The sequence below is a fragment of the Syngnathus typhle genome, linkage group LG19, assembly GCF_033458585.1.
Source record: "Syngnathus typhle isolate RoL2023-S1 ecotype Sweden linkage group LG19, RoL_Styp_1.0, whole genome shotgun sequence".
In the NCBI taxonomy this organism is placed as follows: domain Eukaryota; kingdom Metazoa; phylum Chordata; class Actinopteri; order Syngnathiformes; family Syngnathidae; genus Syngnathus; species Syngnathus typhle.
In genome coordinates, this window is record NC_083756.1 from 6,698,510 (window position 1) to 6,720,951 (window position 22,442).

Genomic DNA, 22,442 nt, shown 5'->3' on the forward strand with positions numbered 1-22,442 from the left:
TGTACCTAATGGAGTGTCCAAGTGACGTCACACATCCAACAGCCAATCAGGAGGTGGGGTGAGGGCGGGTGTGGCACCATCTAGTGTCCAAGTGACGTAGTTACACCTGAAAAAGCTTTTCCCTAATGAAGTGGCCTGTTATTAGGTACACCGGAAAATGGCAGTGTACCTAACACAGAAAGCTTAAAAAGTAAGACACAGAGACAGTTGACTTGAACATTTGATTTATTAAGTTAAATGTACAAAAGTTGAATGATGTGATACATGGTTTTTTTTTTTTTTGTAGGCTTTGTCATTCAGACAAAAAGAAAAGTGTGTCATGATCCAAAGCCCCGGAAAGAGACAATCATCCAAACCCTGATCTAAATCACATTACAATCTACGTACTGTGGAACACAGCTTATGTTCTTGTTGGGTATTTAAAATGTCATACAAAAGTGCATAACATTGGAACAATATGTATTTACAGATTTTATATACACAGTGTATATTTTATATAGAAGGCACAGACGAGGGTGAAATAAAAACATTTGATCGTTCCTTTTCAAAAGTGCCACACAGACCCCTTTTTGGTCATTTGCTTCTTCATTTACAGTGTGGAAAGCAAAGTAAAGGCAATGGCGTGATTGAAATCAGACTGCATCAGATTAGGAAGCTGCCATCAATGTAGAACGAGGTTATGGGGAGGGGGGGGGGGGGACAAAAAAGAATACTGTAAAAGTAAAGGGGCTGTCAATAAACAACAGCAACACTTGAATGTGCTCAACATTCTCTTTGGCCACATGTCAACAGACTGGAATGGATGTGAGGGTACTCCGAACTGGAGGAGTCAGCGGTATTGCTTTGAGTGGGAAATGCTCGTGTGTATTAAAAAAGTAGAAAAATATCTGGCGTGTCAGGTAAAAAGAGATCAAAAAGTGCAATGTACAATCCTAACGGTGAGAGCAGGCTGACCCCTCCCTCCAGTATGTTTAAAAGCAAACAATAAAATAAAGACATTTTCCGCCTTCCGAGTGCAAATCACCGTTTGGCTGGTAGAAGTTCTGTTGTGTTGTGTTGATGCCGGAGCTGTGCCGGCAATATGCACTGGGTTCTGTGTTGAAGGCACCAGCGGGAAAAATGTTCTTTGACGGCAGAGATGTTTGTGAGATTTGTGTCAGAGATAAATATCAGAGCCGTAACAAAAGCAGGACGGTGGCCATGTGGTACAGGAATGCCAGAAAAGGCAGAAAGAGTGTAAAGGTTCTCCTGGCCTGTTTTCTCAGTTGTGTATAAAAAGGCACTGGCGAATAAATACCATCTGCTGTTACGGCTCTGATGCAGCCACTGCAAGTTATCATGATAGCATATCACGAACAGAGAAAATCTAATTGATACCAATACTGACAAGTGTTGCGCAATTTGGCTATTCAGTTGAGGAGCTTCATTTGAGTTGTGTTGGCTACTATCTTTGAGGTGAGTTAAGGAGCTTCATTTGGACAACAGCAGTGCTTTTCAAAGATATTGTCGCAGTCCATCAAGTAAAGTGTGGGACAAAATAACTATATCTTATCGTTAGATCTGAACAAATATTAGTCGTCTGACATAAACAACTTCCTCCATTCACTTTTTTAACACATTGTGAAGCCAGCCAATAGATTGATAAACATCAGCTCCTATTTGGTGAGGCAGTATCTTGATACGACTTTATGTTGCAATGACATAAATATTGATCCAAGATGTATAAAAAATATTCACGCAATCACCGTATTCTAAGATAGTATTACGCAATTGGAAATTTCTGCACAACTTATCAATACTGATCCACTGGTGACTTTGCCTTCAAGTCTTGCCGTACATTATCGATACGAAACAAGAATCAATATTGTCGCTGTCTGACGTCACGCTGACATTTTTTTTATAGGCTATGAATTTTTTCAAATATAGTGATTAGCGCACAATTGCCGTATCTTGATACAGTATTAGGAAACTCACAATACCGGGAGATTGGCAATAGTGCTGTCAGGAATTTACTCCGCCAATGCCAACAACAGGCTGTGGAAACCAATCCGGATGATCTCACTTTTGTTTATATGCCATGTTGCAGCTCCGACGCAGCCATTTCATGATATAGGCGAGGCTCCAGTTTTATCGTAAGGCTTCTATGACGAAAAACAGGACGTTGTCGTATAAAAATATCGCCTGCTAACAGAGGCGAACATGTGGCGTTTACAGTACGCATACCACAGCCAATCACAGCTGCTCTGCCGCTAAGATAAGATAGCACAGTGACCCCAAAAAGCTCTCTGCCGCTAAGTGCTCACTCTTGGTTGGTGGTCAGGGCGCCAGGTCATTTGGGGCCGAAGGCCCCCTGGACGAACGGGTGTCCGAGCAGGATGTCGGCGGTGGGCCGCCACTTCTCCTCGACAAAGACCTGGCGCAGGAAGTCCCGGCAGGCGTCGGACACGCACTCTGGCAGCGCGGGTTTGGTGGGTTGCGTGGCGATCTTGAAGATGGCCGCCATGGCCTCATACTCAGCCCAAGGGGGTTTCTGGGTCAGCATCTCAACCACGGTGCACGCCACACTCCTAAAGTGGACAAGTTACACGTAAATACACTACAAATAAAAAATGTCATTATTAATAAAATGTTGATTTTTCCTTTCCCCCTTGAAATATATTATTTGTCACGAGAAAGATTTTATTTCACTCTCACAATACTACAATTCTATTTTTGTAAATTGGGTTCATGATTCACTCTGGGAAAAGAGTAGCATTAGTGCAAGAGAAAAGTCAAATGTCAAAATACCCCAACACATACAATAAATCTCATGCATGATGTTTTACAGCAGAGGGTGCTCTAGATCGTTCTTCATTGTCTTTTTAAATTTTTTTATTTGAACTGACAGTGTTTCTTGGGAAGTGGGCGAAACTATACTTGTGGCAGATTCGAAGGCAGATATCACACACATGCTTAGGACCTCATACCAGACGTCGGCCTTGCGTCCGTATCCCTCGCCGTTGATGACTTCCGGGCTCATCCAGTAGGGTGTGCCGGTGACAGATTTGATGCCCGTGCCGGACATGCAGATGGTCTGGATACGTTTGCTGGCCCCGAAGTCTCCCAGCTTCACGTTACCGGAGGAATCCCTCAGGATGTTGGCACCTTATTTAAAGGAAACACAATCATGTCACACTTACAACCACTTTCCTTTACTTCTTCAAGAACTGAGTTAAAAAGTTACAAGAATAAAGTCATAATACTATGTGAACAAAGTAAGATCAGTGAAGAAAAAAAAGTCACGCAGCATTAAACCTAAGTGTCAAAGTAACAAGAATGGAGTGACCTAGTGACAAAAAAAATTTGTAACGCTCTAAAAATAAAGTTGTACTGCCATAACTCAACAAGAACATGTAAAGTAACGAAAACTAAATTGAAGGCAATCAATCAGTCGTCGTCCTTTGAAAAAAGTTTGGCTGCCAAAAAAGCTCAAGTATATACGTTGCTTAGATCAACTCCAGTGTTACATTTCCAAGTGGAAAATTTCCAGCCACATATAACCCTCAAACAGGCCACCCGCTATCTCCTTTTTCCAGGCCAGGCACTACATTTCAAGTCAAAGCGCTTCTGAACCGCTAAACCAAATCATTTCACATCCGGCGTGGGACTTTTTTAGACGCTGACGAGCTCCGGAAGCCAATTTTCCACGCGGAAAATGTGGGAAAATACATTCTTTTCTTTTCTTTTTTACCTTTGATGTCTCTGTGAACGATCATGTTGCTGTGCAGGTAGGAAACGCCTTGCAGGATCTGCCGGCTGTACCTCCTCGTCACTTTCTCCGTCAAAGCCCCGTAGGCCTTCAGCTGGTCCTTTATCGAACCCTGACCACAGGAGAAGGAGGAGAAATGCACGAGCTAATTTCAAAAACAAGACAATGCACATCATCTGATGCACCCGCTATGTACTTTTAACATCTTCCGTCCATTTCTTGTCGACAGCACTTGTCTTGGAGCCGAGCTGGCTTTTGAGATAGACTCTTCATGCATATGGAACAACAGGAAGCCCTCAGCCAAGACTCAAACCCAGGACCGGAAAAGGCCGATGTGCTAGCAACTAGTGCTGCCATTTTGGAAAGGTAGCTGTTAAAATATCACACCGAAAGGAGTGGTAGGGGGTGTTATCGCCTCGTCTGGCAGCACACTGCAGCGTAAATGTCCAGACAGGCGATAAAAATGGTGCCGCGGTAAATATTAAAAACAGACAGAGGGATAGTATTCCTCTGTCTTTGGGAAAAATAATCCCATAAAGCGAGCGTTTGGGCCAACACAAAGGACGTTTGAGGATGTTGACATTTCCGTGAGCGTCTCAGCAGACGCGGCGGACGTAAATGGCATTTGACTGCCGCAATCACGCGGCCCTCTTTCTTTGTCTTTTATCTACGCACCCCGGGCATGAACTCCACGAAAATGGTGAGCTTCCTCTGCTCCATGTCCCGCAGGCAGCCGTAGTACTGCACGATTCTGTCGTGACGCAGGTTCTTCAGCAGCTGGATCTCGCACTCCAGAGCGTTCACCTCCTGCACGCAGAAAAATGGATGTACGGTTCCAGATGCTTAAACTGCAATTGTTTGAATGATTATTGTAGCAGCATTTAGCATGTCTATGGAGTTTTGCACACTTTGTATAGTTTAAGGATAATCCCTCCCACTCACCTTACTAGTTTCCTGACAGTCAGGGTCAAAGGGCACCTGCTTGGCAGCCAGCTCGCGGCCCGTGTCAGCGTCATAGCACAGGTAGACTTCCCCAAATGCGCCGCGTCCCAGCAGCTTTCCCTGCCGCCAGTTGACTGGCGCTCGCGGGGCTGCGGTGACAATAACAACACGTTAGCCATGATTATGAAGTAGCCACTCAAGGAACTAGCCAACTGGTCACTGTAGTAACTATACGTTGGTGTGAAGTGTCGAATACTAGGCGACAAACTCGCAAGTGGCTCCCGTCCTAGTCGATTCAATATATGTCAACTCAATAGCTAGTTGCTCTCTTGGCTAGCCACGAGTGTGTATTGTTGGGAAAACAATGTTGGTTGAATTCAACTAACACTTGGCCGTGCCGCGCTGGCAGCTCTTGTCTGCGTTGCGACCGAGACTCCTCAACTCTCCGTACTGGAGGCCGCCGCCGCCGTCGCTGTTGTAGCTGCGGGTGCGGCTGGAGGGAACCAGCTGGAACAGGTTTTCCTGAGGCATGAAGCTGCGAGGAAGTGTCCTGCGACCTGCGGGAAGAGACGTATTGGACATATGGATGATTTTTCGTACATGAGGGGATACAGCTATGCACGTGTTTGCTTTACAGGTGCCTTTCAGCCAGGCAGAGACGCTCCGGTTCCCTGGTCGCCCGGCTTCCTGTCTGAGGGGAAGCCAGGGTGCTGTTTAAACACGCTCCGATTCAACAGAGGGAAATGTAAATCATTGCTTGGCTGAGAGGCCCCTTTCACGCTGCTTTTTGAAACCGGCTTTTTTGCTGTGGGATACCGCCATGAAGACGATATTCCGAGAGAGTGACTCATGTTAAAGGTTTGGTGTTCCACTTACGATCGCCGTAGTCTTTGCTCCGATTGGGTAACTGGAACTGGCGAGGAAAAGTCCCGCCTTTCCCATGGCGACCTAAAAGTTGAAACACAGGCTCGTTAGTTTTCTCTCAATGGTAGATTGTCAACCGGTAGCTCGTCGCTATCTATGGAGTCGCCAAGTTTCTGCAACGGCACGCCGGCAGCTAGCTAGTCAGGAACAGGAACAGGAACAGGAACGGTGTTGTTCTCACAAAAGAAAGTGAAGTCATACACTGCTGTTTTTTTCTTTAGCATCCAGCCCAGAGGAACCGTAACCCTAAGCAGGTGGAGGACAAATACTGACGTAAACACACGAAACAGAAGACTAGCTAGAGCCATGGGCAATTGAAAGCAGCTGTCAAATGACGCGGGCCTGTCCCCTCCATCCCCCCATCCTTCATGTTTGCAGCCGTCTCCCGTGGCGACGGGGAGTTATTTTTTGTGTTTGGCGGAGCAATGGAGAGGAAAAATTGACTCACGGGGAATGATAAACAAACATTGCAGTGTTCAGCAGGCACAGATTTACATTAGGCAAGCGTGCGTGTGTGTGCACAAACACGTGCCATAGTCAGCCTTCGAGTAGAAACTTTCAAAGCCACACTAACTCCTTGGTTTTTAGGAGAAAAGGAGGTGGATCTTTTTTCTTTTTCTACAATGATTTGTCCGTTGTCCAAAGTATGTTCAGCAAGACTACCAAATGACACATTTAAAATACTGATTACTGCCATTTTAGCGCAAACTCACCTTTGTATTCGTAGCTGAGGTTCAGGTAATTGTTGTCACGGTTGTTCTGCGAGAAAGGCGGGCTACAATGACAAGAGGAGATGGAGAAAGAAAAAATCATTTACTATTCCGCTCGCATCTATCTCCCCTCAACTGCCCTTATCTTCAAATGAGGTCTGGCTCCAGCTGCTCCTGAGTTCTTCAAAAAAAAAAACTTTTTGCAATGGAGCTACAAAGCCTTGAGTCTTAACTCATGTCAAGCAACAAGGTCCTGAATTAGATGTGATAAGAGGGAGGTGTAAGCTCACGTTGCATGTGAATATAACTGATTAAAATATACAAGAAATAGGAATCGCCTCAGGTTACAGCAATTGTTCCGAAGTCGAATCCAAGCACTTCACACTTGAAGGCTTAGTTTGACTTTTGAGGCACCAAGAGGTGCACCAGGATCTTACAAAGATGTTCATTTTGTTCAAAAGATTTTTTTTTTTTTTTACTTGTGTGGTGATTTGGTGGCGCGCCAACCTTGTGTGATATTTCACCACTAAATCTGTCTGATCCCGCTTTTGCCCCTCCCCCCGGCTGACCCGTCAAAGAAGCGTGACGTCTCTGCTGACCGCGGGGCGTCGCGGGGGCCGCGAAACTCTGGATAAGGGGGCACGCATGCCCGCTTGCAGGGAAAAGTTCCAATGCGCCGGTTTCCTGCCATTGTTCGCGCGGCCTGGAGCGCAGATAAGCCTCGTGCAGGTAGGAGCCGTTTCCGCCCGCCGCTTGCTCTCTCTCCAAGCCTCCCTTTTCTCTTTTCCCTTTTCACTCCCTTCGTTAGTGCCCGACTCTTGTGTCCTGTCTTTCCTTTAACGATAATGGCGGTGGAATCCAGGCGCCCAGATAAAAGGAGTCGTGCCGCCACGGCAACAGCATTGGCTTTGCGCTGACCTTTCAAGGCGCCTTTTGAGCCGAGAGCATCGCAAAGGCGACCCCTCACCTGTCAAGGGCTTGGTCGATGGATTGACAGCTGCTCGACAGCGAGTTGCCGGCACTCCCGAAGGGATCCAGCATCTGAAGTGTGACAGAGAGAATTGAGTGTCAAGCTTGTCAAGCTCAAGTTTGGAAAAAACGTGGGGAGAGGTGATTTCTATGATTTAAAATGTTTGCGAACGCCTGCTCTAGCGATATCTAAGTAGCCCAAAAGGTTTGTTTCGCCTTATTTTCGGGATGCGTGGCTAAAAAACTTTATGACAGCTGTAAAAGTATTTAAAAAACTTTTTGTCTTTTTTTTTTAATAGGAATTCCTCTCGTTGCCTACTTTTTGCATATTTTTTTTACTGGAATGTGAGGCTTTCTTATTTTTGGTCTTCTGGGAGTGCACTTACATTGGGGTCTTGCATTTCGGGGATGAACTCTCCCTCACTGTGGATACTTGTGTAGGAGCCCTGGCGAGCAATTTGCTGCTGTTCCTCAGGGACGCTCCCTGGGGGAGGTGATGTCCGACCTGTGTGGAGGGAACCTGGGTGGAGGAATCAAAAGGATGGTGTTTTTGCGGGTGGAGAGTTGCGAATAGCCACGGAAAGGGGAGTTGGGTTTTACAACCGAGGTTATCGACCAATAATCACCTGTGGAGTGTTTGCGCACCCTTTCCGAGCCCTTCAGCAGCGAGCCTTTCAGATCCCCGAGTGACCGCGACGACCTCATCTCGCTTTGCTTGTCCCTGCTGTTCACCTGAAGGTACTGCAGGGCAATGAGAGGGGGGGGGGGGTGCGCAAGGAGTGGGACAGGAAGTGAGGAAATGTCACCCGCACGTCATGCCATGGGCGCAGGAAGGTGAGCCTCTTTCATTGAGTGACCCACGTCATCTAACAGTGCACTCATGTTGTTGACTCTAATCAGCTTTAAAAGGAGGGTGACTTCCTTCTTGTGTTGCAATATACGAAGTAAATCATATTGTTTTGGGGCGGAGGCTGGTCTCACATGGTTGTTCTTGGGGGTCTTCAGCAATATCCTGAGCAGACCGTTGGTCACCGTGCTGGAGCCGAGAGAAAACACGGCCTGGTCCAGGTCCTCCTGGCTCTTGAGTGGCAGCAGCAGCTTGAAAAGGACAAGAAAACAGTGTAACCTTTTCTATATGCCCCCCATTGTTCCATATATAAGGGCATCAGCACGAGAGAGGTAAAACTAATGATTGCTTTATGACCAACTTTTGGCAACAGGAGGTGAGAGAATCCAAGTTTTTCAATTTTGCGGATCAGAAATAGTGGTGCAGTCCATTTCTTTCACCCATTGTGCAATCCACCCTAACCTTAATATGCAAATATCCCAAGGCATGTCAATTTACCTCTTTCTCCATGAAGAACATGTCCATCTGCTGACCAAAGGCCTCGGTCACTTTTAGGAGGAGCTCCTTGATCTTCAGTGGCCTCTGGAATGGAATGATCCTGATAGGGATGAGAGACACAATAAAGAACAATCTGAGTGGAATAAATGGGAATAAAACTTGTGATATAATCGGTTAATTGGGTGTAATTGGTTGTTTTCAAGCGTTGATTTTTTTTTTTTAAAGCAGCATTTTTGATTTTTGGGGAACTCGACATTCGACTCGACAGTGTGCTGACGTTTCAAATCTAACTTTACGTAACATTTGAAAGTTTTTGCACATAATCAAATGCTGCGGCGGAAAGCCTGCCCTTGCGTCAGCAATTTTATTCGCTATTTAAAACGTTCTGCTGCACGTTGGGAAAGCAGGAAGTGGTTGTGGAGAGAGACGACTGTCCTCGCCACTAATTGATATATGATTGATGCTCAACCATGCGACGGTGCCGGTTAGCAATTTAAGTATCCAGAGGGCTACGTTTTGACTGAAGGCAGAAGAGAGGGGGGTGAAAAAGTGAGTACGGCTTCTCTTAAGTATTCAAAACACTTTGTTTTGACATCCTTTTAGCGTGTGAGGAGAAGAGGCGGTGCGCCAACTCTTCTGGGAATGTTCAGCTAAGTGATGCTACACCGCCAGCAGCCATCACGTTCTGTCGAGGCGCCGTCTTAAGTGCACGTATCCTCCGCGCCTACGTGTGCGAGCAAATGTGCTTTCTTATCGGTGCCTCGTAAACGTTTGCAAAAACTAAGAGCAAAATAAATAAATCGGTGCAAGGGCGCATAATCAGGGCTGCCGTTTCAACACCACCGGGCCTCCCCCCCCTCGTCATCCCAACCGCAGCTCACACACACACACACAAAGGCAGATGAGAAACTTCCTGAGAGGAAGCGGGGTGGTTTGACAAAAAAGACAAAAAAAACGTAAGAAAAAGTGGAGCGGCAGCAAAACGCAGCAGGATGTCTGTCTTTCCCTCGTCTCTTACAGAGTGAAAGATAGAGAAAGAGACGCTGAGATATTTACAGAAAATAACGCTGACAGGCCTAAAAAAACAAAATGGAGCATGTGTGGGTGCGTATTAGCTTTTCTGTCTTTTAGAACTATATTTATTAATAGATAATAATTCCGGTAGTAAAAATGCGCTGCAGAAAATACATGTGGTGTTTGCAAAGCTTAACTGATTTTATAAGAGGAAAAAAATAAAAATTTGCCTAGTTGCACCCACGTCATTTCCCCATCAGAGGACAAGACTGGGCCTATCTTAATGAGCGCTCGCTGATTTCCTCATTGGACGGCGGGGGATTCTGGGAAGACAGGGCAGGCCGGCAGATCACAACTAAACACTCGTCGTCTCTGTTTATACTCTCAGATGATGTGTGTGATAAAAGCGCTGCTTAGAGGATGCTGCTCCAAACAGATATGCCTTTCCTTCCTGTCAAAAGCAAGCATGTGGGAGCACACACACTAACACAAGCTCTGCGGGAAAATCAAGCCCGAAAAATGCGCAGATTTATAGTCGAATAACCGAGAAGGAAGCGAGCTCAGATCGGATTTGGCGAGTGGAACAAGGTCATTTTCTTTTCATTCGTAGGAATGACACTTGTAATTTGGAACAGATAGTTGTACTTGGTTTCAAGTACATTGTGTCTGATAATACCGATGTGCAAATAAAGTGAATGAGCCGAGGGACAGTTACGTTAGTGCTATGCACACAATATCATAGATATATTGGATAAATATTCAGAGAGAGCTCAAGTGTGCTCCTTCAAGCCCCGAGGCAAAGCCAGAGGAAAAAAAAAGACTCAGTTCCCATTTCCTGGCCGAAATTGCTTGCCAATGAAAAGAGAGACGGTCCAATTAGATTCCATTGTGGACGGGCGACGCGGTTCTACTGAGTCAGGCAGACCGACGGACGGCGGCCAAATCACGGGAAGCGGATTCATTTGTTCCAGGCTGTTGTAAAAACTCTTTAGTAAGTGTACAGGATGTATTTTCAGTAAGACTTCAACATTCAGAACTGTCATGCCGTGTAATTTTAAAAAGAAATCACTATGTAGGAAAACTGAAATGAAGTAAAACTACTCTGTGGTTGAAGACTCCTGGGAGAGGGAGATCTAGCTTCTATTTGGTAATGGAAGCAATAAGTACTAAGTGTTATTATTATTATCGTGTTAAAGAGTTTTTACTGGGCAAAAAAATATATATTACCTGCATATGTGAAATGTCTTAATTATCATAATTTAATACTAATCATGTTTTCCCACTGCATTTAGAAGGCCAAGTTAATAAATAATAACCAAAATGGACATTATAAATGCAAATTTCCATAAGTCAAAATTGTAATAAGTCTAATATGGTGGACCCATGCTATCCACGGAGGAATATATAGAGATGGAGAGAGAAAAGACCTCAGAAGACCAATATCCAATTAAGCGTTGAAGCAACATAGTACAACTCAAAGCTTGGCATTCAAACCATCGTAAAGCACGATGTCGGCGTAATCTCGTGAGAATTCAGCTTCCCAAGCCTGAAATATAAGGCCTCTGCTAAATGTCAAGCAAAAAATACTTCCTTCGCTTTACGCTACTCGAGCATGTAACTGTGATTTCTCTCCCCCCCTTCTCCTGACACCAAATCCTGAGCATAAAAAAAATAAAAGAAGCTCTCCGGACTGAAAAGTTAAGGCTGGGATACGTACCGTTTTTCTCTCTCATGCTCCAGCTTGACTCTTAAATCCTGTTGAGGGGAAAACAACAATATTTTTTGGGGGGTTTGGACACACTCAAAAACTAAACAAATATTTCAGTGATTCACAGATTTTACAAAAAAGTAAAGTTGAATTCTCAAATGGCTGCGACATCTTAGATTGAGTTATTTATTTTTATTTAGATTGGGGCCAATAAAAGGAAGAATTTCCCGCAGATAAACAGACTTTGGACATCCTCTGGTCTATTCCAGATAACGTGATTGCATGACACCATCGCACCATTTCTATTTTTAGAAGCCTCACCCAAGGGAGCAAGAATCTAGAGGAGCCTGCAAGTCTCCGTGAGGTCATGGCACATGGAGAGCGAGGGCGGCCGATTGGTTGAGAGGCAGGCGTAGCCCCGGCCTCCTGCAAAACTCTTCTCCATTTCTGTTTATCATTACACTTTATCTCTGGCTAAACACTTTCATTGGGTCTTAAATAAATTACTGAGAGCATTTCAGTAGAACCGTGATCATAGTTGCGCCATGTGACTTGCCATATTTGCTTAGAAGGTAAACTAAGGTAGCACTAGAAGTGTTCTGATTGGTTGGTTGGACTTGGTTACCTGCTTGTACAGCAAAGTTCTGCTCTTGGGCTTGTGGCTGTTGTGCTGAGTGTAGCAGGAACCCAGGGCAGCGAGGTCCTTCATGATGGAGTTGAGTGCCTCTTCGTCATCTAGGAAGGCGACAATAGAGTTATAACCTATAGCAAATAAAAACGTGTGGGGGCGGGATCAAATTGTTCATAGAAATTGATACGATTTGCTTGTAGCATAGATTTAGAAGTGTGGAACACGGTGAAGGTGTCCAGGTAACATTCCCTCCTTCACATTTTACATTAACATTTCACATTATTTTAGAAATCAAATCTGTCATTTGTTTCGAAGGGTCATGTAAGATGAGTTTGAAATTTTTCATCTCGTATTAGTTTTTTTCACACAATACACAAAACAAAAAAAAACAAGTGGTCATTAAAGCCTGAGAATTCATTCGTCGAAACTTTGTCACTTCTGCAAAAAATAGCATTCATGTTGAGCGCCACTCTCCCACGGTCACAGGCATGAGAGTTTCATCGAAGAAATCATGCCTGACGGGGGGGGGGGCCTGTTAATAATCTTAAAAGGAGCTTTGTTGATTTGCAGATGCCAAACGCACACACTGTACAAAGCAACAGAAGCAGCAGGAAAGACTGCATTCTTTCTAATTAAAAAGCCAGACATTTACAAGGCATTGGTTGATGTCGTGACACACAAAAGAAGGATGTCCATGCTCAAATGCAGACAAGCAAAACAATTAAGCGTAGCGTCTAATTAGGTCATTCGGACAGATTTAAAGCCGTCTGTGCAGTTTAACAAGGCCCAAACGCTTTAAGGACACACACTTGGTGTATGTATCTGTTCATGTGATTATTTTAACTGGAGGGGAAATGAAGTCTAATAAATTTTGTATTTTTGTGGATATCATCTGATGATGTCCCTAATGTCTTGACGCGTGCCACCGTCGTTAGCAATAGCTGCCAATCGAGGGATAAAACCTTTCATTCTGCGGTATTAGTGCACGGCTACTTTGATCCCTTATCGCACGTTTTCATTGTTTAGACAGAAACCATAAAACGATCGTGTCGTAGGAAGTTTCTGCTTGTGCTGACAAGATGCGATCAGTGTGTCCTTTCCTTGTTTTAGCGATAAGAAAAGAGGATAGCACATAACTGGCATACCGCAGAGGGTCAGTCACATTTTGACTAGTTACAATGTAAGCCGTCGGCGTGATGAACCGACTGCACCGTTAGCTCCTCGCGCTAGCAACTCGCGTTTGCAAGCTGCAAAATGCCGAATACTATATTTTGCATTTGTGATGTTTTACATTGCATTCGTGTTTCTCGTTTTATACTGTAAATGTTTCATTCTGTTTCTCTTTGGCCGCTGTTCATCTCTGTGTTGTTTCAGCCTGAGAACCGCACACCACACAGTGTGCTCGCAGTCAAGGATACAAAACAAACAACAGAGGCCAGTCTGCGTGTGTCTGTGTCTCCAGCAACTTGTTTGAAAAGAAACGCACGAGTGATGGAACGGGATGACAACATCGTCATCCGTGGGGTAACGGCGTGTGTGGGGGCCGGCGAACGGCTCGCCCTTCGCTCGCAACACTTCCGAAAATAATCACGATCGCCTTTGGGGAGGTCTGAGGAAATAGGGAAGCGGCGTTATCTCGTCAATCCAATCCAAAAAAACAATCAGAAGGATGGTCATCTCTGTGGACTTCTAAAACCAAATCCCACAAAAGAGTATTGAACTAATGCTTCTTTTTACGTCTTCCTACTAAATGACTGTATGTTTATTTTGCACGTTGCCATTTTGCATATAAATGAGATGCCGCTGGGGGGGGGGCAAAGCTCTACTGCTTCCAAGAGACGGCAGCGTCAATGTCTTTCAATGTACTTTAATTCGCATGAACTATCGCGCTTTTTCTCTGGTGTTTAGCTAACATTTCTACTAGCATTTGAGGAAGGGGTGGCCGGGCTCTGAGCTAGAAACGTTAGACAATGCAGGCCGATTGCTTAGGCATTGCATCATTGCTGTGCAACTTCTTTTTCCCATGCTTCGAGCATGGATGAACTGCAAAAAAAAAAGAAAAGAGGCCTATTAAAGTACATGGGACTTTTTTTTTTAGTTGTATTCATGCTCGTAAAAAGAGTTTGACCGTAGTTTGAGAGGAAAATGTGTCCTCACTAGACCTCTGGTGACTTGGACCATGGCTCTTTTGTGACTCAATCTGCAGTAAAGTTATAGACTGCAACTTTAGCGTCAGCACTAGCTGTCAATTGACTATACTGCCATATATATTTGTAATTTATGCTTTGAAATTCATTTGTGTTTTAAAGTGTTAGAACTCTTTCCAACAACATGCATTTGAAGCAGCGCTGAGTAACGATGCAGACAATAATCTCACGCTAGCCACGGAGGAGCTATATAAGCTATATGCTTTGTTTGCTTTCATTTCATTGCCAAAGTTGCATGCTAAAACAGCAGATTAGAATTTGAACAGAGCTGTGACTTGCAAGCAAAACAAGTGTGAGAGTGCGTGTACGCCTGCATGTGAGTGAGAGAGAGAGAGAGAGAGAGAGACCGAGAGAGACTGAATAAAGACATTGAGGGGATTTCCTGGTGCCGAGTGACACATCATGGCAAAGGCATCCGGCAGGATTAGCAGCCGCAGCCAAACTTGTACTCACTTTGGTTCCACGCGTCCAAAAAATTCGGCCTTACAAATATACGCGAATAACTGTGGCCTGTTTGAGAAGTTAACATTTCACTAACAGATTATGTGAGCATAGTTAATGTTCAATTCCTTTATTGAGGTTTATTTCTGCAAATGCATTTTGGGAATAAAAGTGATGTGCACACAAAACATTAACACGGACACACAAGAGAGCAGAGCAGCCTCACATTGGGTGTCAACTGGAACTCCATATTGCGTTATTAAAAATCAAAACAAAGTTGGCTATCTCCAGATTGGAACCAGGCCTCACCCTTGAGACGTCTTCATGCATGCAATCATAATAAACATATGCCCTAAATTTTAGGTTGATTGGTGAATTTGCTGTCGGGGTCTATTCGTATGTTTTTCGTGATTGTTTTTTTTTATTGCATACTCTTGATTGAGGATCCTTTGGGAGAGTTTCGGGATAGGAGTTCTACACAGTAGAATATTATAGAGTGCTCCTTTTTTATGTAATATTTTTTTCAATATATTTTTTTGAGGGGAGCTAGAACATTCACTTTAATTGACGAGTAAAAGGGCAGTGAAGTCAAGTTACCTTGTAAATTCCTGGGCTGTCGGAGTCCATTTTGGAGACCGTCATCTGTAAAAACAAGGCAGGTCCAAAACATGCTTGGTTTAGTCTGCTTGGACAAAAAAATATTGATCTGAATATCGCAAAGCTTTATCGTCTCAATTGTGGCCGTATACCTGCACAATGTACGGACTTTAAAAGTGCATTAAACGGAGGGAACATTTCACAACAATGTCGTAAAAATAAACGGCCCATCTGGTGCGCACTTTTTTTTTTATGTGTTATTTTCTTTTCTCCCGCCAGAGGAAGTGTGAGGAAGGTGCGCTCTCGCTCGTGCACCGCCACTCACCCATGTTTACTGTCATCATCAGGAAGTGGCCCCGATGAACTTGAGCACGGAGCTCAACTTCTCTCGGCCGGCGGCGGACACTTCACCCTGCAAGACACAAACACTTTTTCAGGCATGCAAACGAGAAGTGTGCTTTCGATGAATGCAAAAACAGGACGCAGGTGGTACTTTCCACACTTTTCCCTAGATTGGCATTTCATCGTTATTTAACCAGGGACGCTCTCATGAGAGCGACGTATCCTTTTTTGACAGTCAAGCTGCTTGCGGATTCCTGTGAATTCCCTCAAGTCTTGGCTGTTTCCGAGAGGCGGCGGCGGCGGTGGAGGAATTGCGGCGTGTTTGATGTTGCTTCCAAGTCCTCTCCTACCCTCCCCTACAACGCCCCCGCTTCAGGTTGTCACAGTGACATGAACGGAGCGCTCCGGAATTCCAAGAGGGCCAATAAACACACCACAGAAGACAGGTAATGGTGATGACAAGGGTAAAGTGTGCTAATAACCATGGAGTCATTTTCTATAGTAGCAAGGGTTTTCTTATTTATCTGTGCATCAAAATTAAATAAATGTACTTTTGAACATTTTTAGATTTTTTTTGCATTTAAAAACGGTTGAATATATATCTGGAACAAAAGAAATGCATGCACTTTGCATTGTTTCCTGTTTTTTTGTTTTTTTTTTTAAATAAGAACAACTCGCAAGGCTCGCAGTCGCAGATAACGGTGAATCCATTGCTCTTGGTTATGGCAGGATACAGATGTGGATACGGTTGCAGCTTTAAAGCACAAAAAAAGGAAACAGTTATTATTTAAAACAGGATTGAGGAAAAATGCTGCTGTGAAACTCTCTCCAACCCATAAAGAAATTCTTCATCTTGCCGACGATGATGCAAAATTTGCAAGAACCAATATTAAGAAATATCCATCCCAAGTAGTTTTCAGGAGTAAAATATAGACTGGTGTGTGTTTACAGACAGGCAGACAGATATTTTGGATGGTGTAATTATCCACAGAGAGCATGCAGTGAGACTAATAACCACCCTCTGCCAGATTGTCTGTCTCTTTTTCCACCAATGTGTTTTTATGTCCCGAGCATGCATGTGTTTTAAAGTTTTGTGTGTGGAAACAACGACCAAAAACACAACCAAATGCCAACAGGATGAAAGGCCATATGGGAGTGCAAAACATTTGCAACTGGAGTGCAGACCTCCATAAAGGCCGAACGGTCGATTAGCCTGTAATTAGCTATTAGCTTAGCGGCTCATGTAATATTGCAATCCGAGAGCATGAGTGTGATTGTAAACCTTATTATTTTTTCCTCATTTTTACACTGAGGAATGTCCTGAATATGTCAAAATGGGGTAAAATTGTCGGTAACACCACACTGTCCATATTTTCTCGAGTCAGACCTTGATAAGCATAACCACCGGCGCTTTTGACCAAACATGAAAGAATAGGCCAGGTGGAACACTGCACGGCCCGGTCCGTTAATGCTCGAGTCGCCCCTGTCCGGTGCCAGCAAAGCAGCAGATGGCCCATCTGTTTCTTCACTCCCTCAAACCCGCGGCCCAGCATGATGCCAGGCGATTGGTGGCCACTGATCACCATCCCAATGCTGATCAGACCTCTTGGCAAGTCAACGCCGGTCGCTCTCGAGGCGGCGAGTTTTCCCCTGAACCGGCCTCTGTGCTCGGAATTATTCATGGGTCCGACCTGCGACGCAATTTCAAGTTCAATACATGAAGAAGAGACTTTGATGTCGGACAAAGCCCCAAAACTTCCCGCTGCAGTCGTATTTTTAAGACTCTTGATTAAAGGGAAGTCACAACCCATCCACGCAAACGTCTTTCGGCTCCGTTGCGTCACTATCAAAACAGGGGAACTCCCTCCTCCCTCTCTCTCGCTCACTCACTCTCACTCTGGAGATTTGAAAGGTGAAAGGTTTTCTCCGCAGCTGCTCTGCGGTGTGAGCGGAGTGATATCATATGTGACATCATCCTCGAGGAGTCCCAAAGAAATCAGGACGACTTTGGACGAAGATGTGGGGGATCCCTCAAACGATGCATTGCTGCGTGCAAACGTTTTTCTGCGACTCTTCCAGTCTGTTGCAAAACGATGCTCATCATTACACAATCTGCAAATTTCTCAAAGACAATAGTCTCTCCCGACTTTTGTTTTTACAACCCAACAGTGCTTCTCTGCACCCAAAGGGTTCTCCGTCCAAACTTTGTCGCTGCCTTTCTGAACGACTGCAAGCCTCTTCGACAGCTTTCACAATAATCCTCTGCTGGGAGATCTACAAAGAGCAGTGAGGTTTTTGCGTAACCCCGCTGACGGAAAACAGCGCAGACTTCTGCCAAAAAACATCCCACAACACTACAAGGATTTTCCATCAAATCTGTTTGTTTTGGCCCACCGCGACGCAGCGAAATTTGGCTGCAAAAGTCGGGTCGATCTGATGCTGGAGCACAAATGAAAAATGGGAACATCCATTTCTAAAGATACAAGCTAGCACAAAGTCAGGTGAAAAATGGCCTCTGACTGTGCGCTTGACAACCGGCGCATAAACAAACAAATCAACAGGGAGATGCTATCATTAAGACGCCTGAAGGGGATCCTACAGGCGATGATGCACTCATCATGAGTTATGGATGTTCAAACAGAGTGTCTGTGACTCGCGGTTAAAGGAGCAGCTGTGGAGCAAATGCACAACCGCTGGTTGCCACCGTCTTGTTTATCAACGATTGGATTGATTGATTGCACGCCAACAAAGAGTCGACATGTTGCTTGCTGCTACATCTACAGAAAAATCTGCGTAGCTGGAAACATCCATCTCTTCAAGTGCATGGTACGCTGCTTGCAATCATGGAATAAAGACCGAGGAGCACCAAATTTGGAAAAAAGTCTGCAGACAAATAAAAGTGACACTGAAGATGACCAGACAAATTGGCGCTGCCGTAGACTATGTTGTCACTGGGATAATCCAGAAAACACACATCTCTAATCCAGAGAGTACAGGATATGGTCGTTGCGGCTAAAAAAAAAAAAAAAAAAAGAACTGAAACCAACGTGAGGTCTTCTTGGACTCACACTGTGGACAACCGTAAAAGTCATGGTGGGGTGTTAATTGTGGTTACCAAAATAAAAACCACTAACAGTAGATGAAGTCATTGAGGGGACAGTGGCCACAACCCCCAGTGGGTAAGGAGTTGCAACATGGGGCAGGAAGCGGAGGCGTGATTATTTGGGTGACTGGCTCCTTTAAGAAAAACAAAAGGTCATTGGCGGGGGTGTCCTGTCCATCCGTCCGTCCGTCCGTTGACTGAGCGACAGCCAAGTCTGTGCAGCTCTGTCGTCGCCCTGCATGAGTCACCAGCTGGCAGGTTCTGGGAAGGGAGGCGCACGAGGCCTCGAGGTGTGCGGACGGAAGAATGTCACCCTGCAGGAGGCTTTGTCAGACACCAGCTCCACTCTCTGTTGCATGTCTTGTGGAAACTTACAACTGTACTTCCAGAAAAGAAAAAAAAGTCAAGCTAAGGCTGGCAAATTTCAACCAAAATGTGAAAAACGGTTGAAAAGACCAAAACATGTCAAAAGTACAGGAGACAATAAGATGACAGATGCAAGTGACGCCAGTTTGGCTTGGTGCTTAACACAAAAACTCTACAGAAGTGATTCTACAATCTAAAAAAGGATCCACCTCTGACTAAGTGACGGCTCAATTAGCTAGCTAGATAAGTGGCTCTGTCTGCCATTATCGTTGGCCACACAGGGCGACCTAAAAATAGCCGATTCTCTCGCAGAGTTCCAGAGCGTCGCAGCCGCTCGGATCGAGGAGAAGTGAATTCTCAGCCCGAGAGGAATCTGGAGTTAAGCCGCCGTCTCCATTATGTGCTGACACGCTATTACAAGCGCATTCATTCATTCGTGGCGAGACAGAATGTCAAACAGCTGTGGTCCACCAACAGGAGAGAGAAAGACTGTTTATGTTTTGCCATCACGCAATTCAAGGCTTAGGGCTCTTGGTGCTCAAGAGTTTTCCATTTCAACAGAAGAGGGGAAAAACAGTCCTTGTACAAAGATCTCTAAAAAGCCCATCTCCCTTATTTGTTATGCTTCGGCGTGCTTTGGCCCAAAAGCTGCTGGCGTCCCAAGATTGAATTTTATAATAGTTATGCTCCTTCAGAAGATACAAAAAAAGAACTCGAGTAGCACCTTATTATCTAATCCTAGACAATGGCATGAAGGTCACTGGAACAGTTGCAACTATGAGTTGCCAGACGTGAGTTATAGAAAACAAATGCTTGTGTTGTGGAATTTTTGGGGAAAAAAAATCAAAGATGCCCGAGCGAGAGTTGGCGTGCAAGCATGTGTTGACTATCTGGCCATCCTCACGGCAGACAGCATTGTCTTTACGCTCAAACAAGTTGTTGCAGACAAAGCTCAATCGGGACAACTTCCTCTTCGGGAGCTTGGGGCAGAGGCAGTGGGGAAGAGAGGGGGGGGGGGGGTCGACCCCTGAACTCTCACAGATAAGGACGGGCGACCTTGGCTGGCCTCCGAAAGCGTTCAGACGCCGTGGGGCTAGAGTCAAAAAACACTCTGCGCATTTGTGTTTCCTGTCTTGATTCAATTTGGTGCGTCACAATCATACTGTCGTCCCACGTTGTGCAAATGCGGAATGGTCGAAAGAGCCGCTCTGCGAAGCCGCGTGAAAGCATCCCACCCACAAAACAAACTTTGTTCCGTTTTGTAGCGTAACCACGCGACGTCCAAAACGACACCTTTTGACGCAACATTCAGGCCCCTGTGAGTCACCGTAACCTTTGGCAGGACCAGAACGCGTCTGACAAGTGGCCTGGTTTCTGCAGATTTAGGACAGAAGGAAATCATTTTAATTTGGAAAATTTCATTTTCAATAGAGTTTCCTTTACTGGCACTTGTTTCTCATTCCTCAAAACATCTGATGTATCTTCAGCAAAAGTCTAACTCCTTGATGGTAAACACAACTGCTTGGAATAATTAGGCAGCTATTTCTCAAATGCAATTACGCCGCAAAAAAAACGAAATATTTTGATGTTTCTTTAAATCCAACGTTATGCATAACCATCCATCCATTGTCGGAAACACGTATCCTCAAAAAGGTCACAGGCGAGGTGGAGCCTATCCCAGCTGACCGGACAGTAGGCGGGGTACACCCTGAGCGGTTTGCCAGCCAATCGCTGAGCACGAATCAATTTTTACAAGTTTTACAAAATATGCATTGTGAAAAATAAAGGAAAGATGCACATTGGGCCTGCCTTGTTTTACTGTCAGTCTACTTGATAGAATTTCTGGTGGGAGATGCAAACAAAAAACAGAGGAGAAAGAATTTAGGAAGTTAGATGAATAAGACATTTTTCAACTGTCAGAAAAAAAGTGACACAAATTGGCATCTCAGTGGCTCTTGCTTTTCACTCTAGTTTTATCTGAAAAATGTTCATGTGACCTATTTGCATCTCCAGGATAAATATGTTTATTCATGCCTTCTTAATAATTTCCCAAAATTGTGCAAACCTGGCCACGAAATTGCCAGCTGTTCTTCTTCGCTTGCTATTTTTTTGCAGCGCAAATTTATTTGCACCCTCTGTGGGCAATGTGCGGTACTACAACACGGGACCAAGTCAGTTAACACGCTAACTTCATAACAAAAATAACTTCAATAATAACTAATGGAATGCCTCCAAATTCATGCGCGTGTTTCGACGCCACTTTTTAACAAAGACGCAAGCGCAAAAGCTAAACTAGACAGATGCCAGTCATGTAAACAACACAGCAGATGCATGATGGTCACTTCATCGAGTGCAAAATCTAATCAAGAGAAAGTTGACAGGTTGCAAAGATGTCTTGCACGCCGTTGAGTTGTCCCGGGAGCAAGTTTACTGTAACAGTTAAGTGGCGTAAACAGGAAATAACAGTATAATGAAGTGCGCGTTTCTTACCTTGTTACCTCGGCGTTTCCATGCTTTGAATGTGTCTTGCAGGACGAGTGGAGTAAGGGGGGAGTGTGATATCCCAGATAAAAGAAAATAATCACAAATAAAGATTAAATCAAAAAGAGCGACATAAAAAAAAAAAAAATCCCAACTGATGCTGAGCAAATCTTGATACGGAGAAAGAAAAAGACAGCGCTCTGATATCCGCAAAACCGAGAGGCTGGTATGACAAACGAAGGCTTTCATCCACTTGGAACATCCACAACCGAGGCTTCGTGGTTTCCAGCACCGCTAATGTTGATGTTTCTCCGGGGAAAACTTTCTCCCACCGTCGCGCAACCTCCGTACAGACTACACGAGCAAAAGCAGCGGCGACGGTGGAGAGGACGCGCGTCAGAAACTGCGTCACGACCAGGAAGTGGTGACGGTCTGGCTTGGCGTATTTCCAAGTCGCGGAGAAAAGTGACTGACGGTGTCCCCTGGCGTCGAGAGGCGCAACTACATAAGGAACATGAAGATTGCACAAGTGTGCACACCCTCTTCTAACTTCTAAGCGCAGCTACTGCCAAAATGTTATGTTCAAGTCCGCCAGCTTTTGTTTTGTTTTCCTGAAAAGTCTAAAGGGTTTTTGGAAACATCTCCTGCTGTTTCAAACTGTTCCATATTTCCTGCCACCTTGTCTCCAGTCATAGAGATGCATTGATGGTGGTTTGTTTGGATAGTTTTCTCTATTCCCCTTCAAATGAGTCAACGTCCGACTGACACAAAATTGGGAACAGTGCTCGGAAGAGTCAGGTAGAAAAACAAAAATAGGCTGTGTATGTTGCCTTGGAATGGGCCCAAAGCACACAACAAGGGGCAACGGTCGACTACATAGCAGAGGACAATACTGACAAAGACTCCATTGACCT

At 44.8% G+C, this 22,442-nt stretch overlaps 1 protein-coding gene and 1 long non-coding RNA gene across 2 annotated transcripts; one reads left to right on the plus strand and one right to left on the minus strand.

Moving 5' to 3' along the window:
- Positions 1-207: 207 nt before the first annotated feature.
- map3k22 (mitogen-activated protein kinase kinase kinase 22) lies at positions 208-21,930 on the minus strand. The gene is made up of 18 exons (XM_061265702.1): positions 21,538-21,930; positions 15,562-15,648; positions 15,237-15,281; positions 11,986-12,095; positions 11,370-11,407; positions 8,639-8,738; positions 8,275-8,391; positions 7,920-8,034; positions 7,680-7,813; positions 7,292-7,365; positions 6,328-6,389; positions 5,567-5,638; positions 5,077-5,247; positions 4,691-4,839; positions 4,424-4,555; positions 3,731-3,860; positions 2,967-3,144; positions 208-2,567 (listed from the first exon to the last, which is right to left on the minus strand). Exons 2-18 carry the CDS (start codon positions 15,578-15,580, stop codon positions 2,330-2,332), a joined length of 1,884 nt encoding a protein of 627 aa, XP_061121686.1. The 5' UTR covers positions 15,581-15,648; positions 21,538-21,930; the 3' UTR covers positions 208-2,329.
- LOC133143638 (uncharacterized) lies at positions 9,035-16,138 on the plus strand. The gene is made up of 2 exons (XR_009710455.1): positions 9,035-9,187; positions 13,366-16,138. It is a non-coding gene; the product is annotated as an uncharacterized LOC133143638 (long non-coding RNA).
- Positions 21,931-22,442: the final 512 nt, after the last annotated feature.

Excerpts from the sequence above, each read along its gene's own strand:
- map3k22 (XM_061265702.1), bottom strand. Across the intron at positions 3,145-3,730 it reads CGTTCACAGAGACATCAAAG|GTGCCAACATCCTGAGGGAT; the intron begins GTAAAAAAGAAA and ends CCTTTAAATAAG. Across the intron at positions 2,568-2,966 it reads GGACGCAAGGCCGACGTCTG|GAGTGTGGCGTGCACCGTGG; the intron begins GTATGAGGTCCT and ends TGTCCACTTTAG.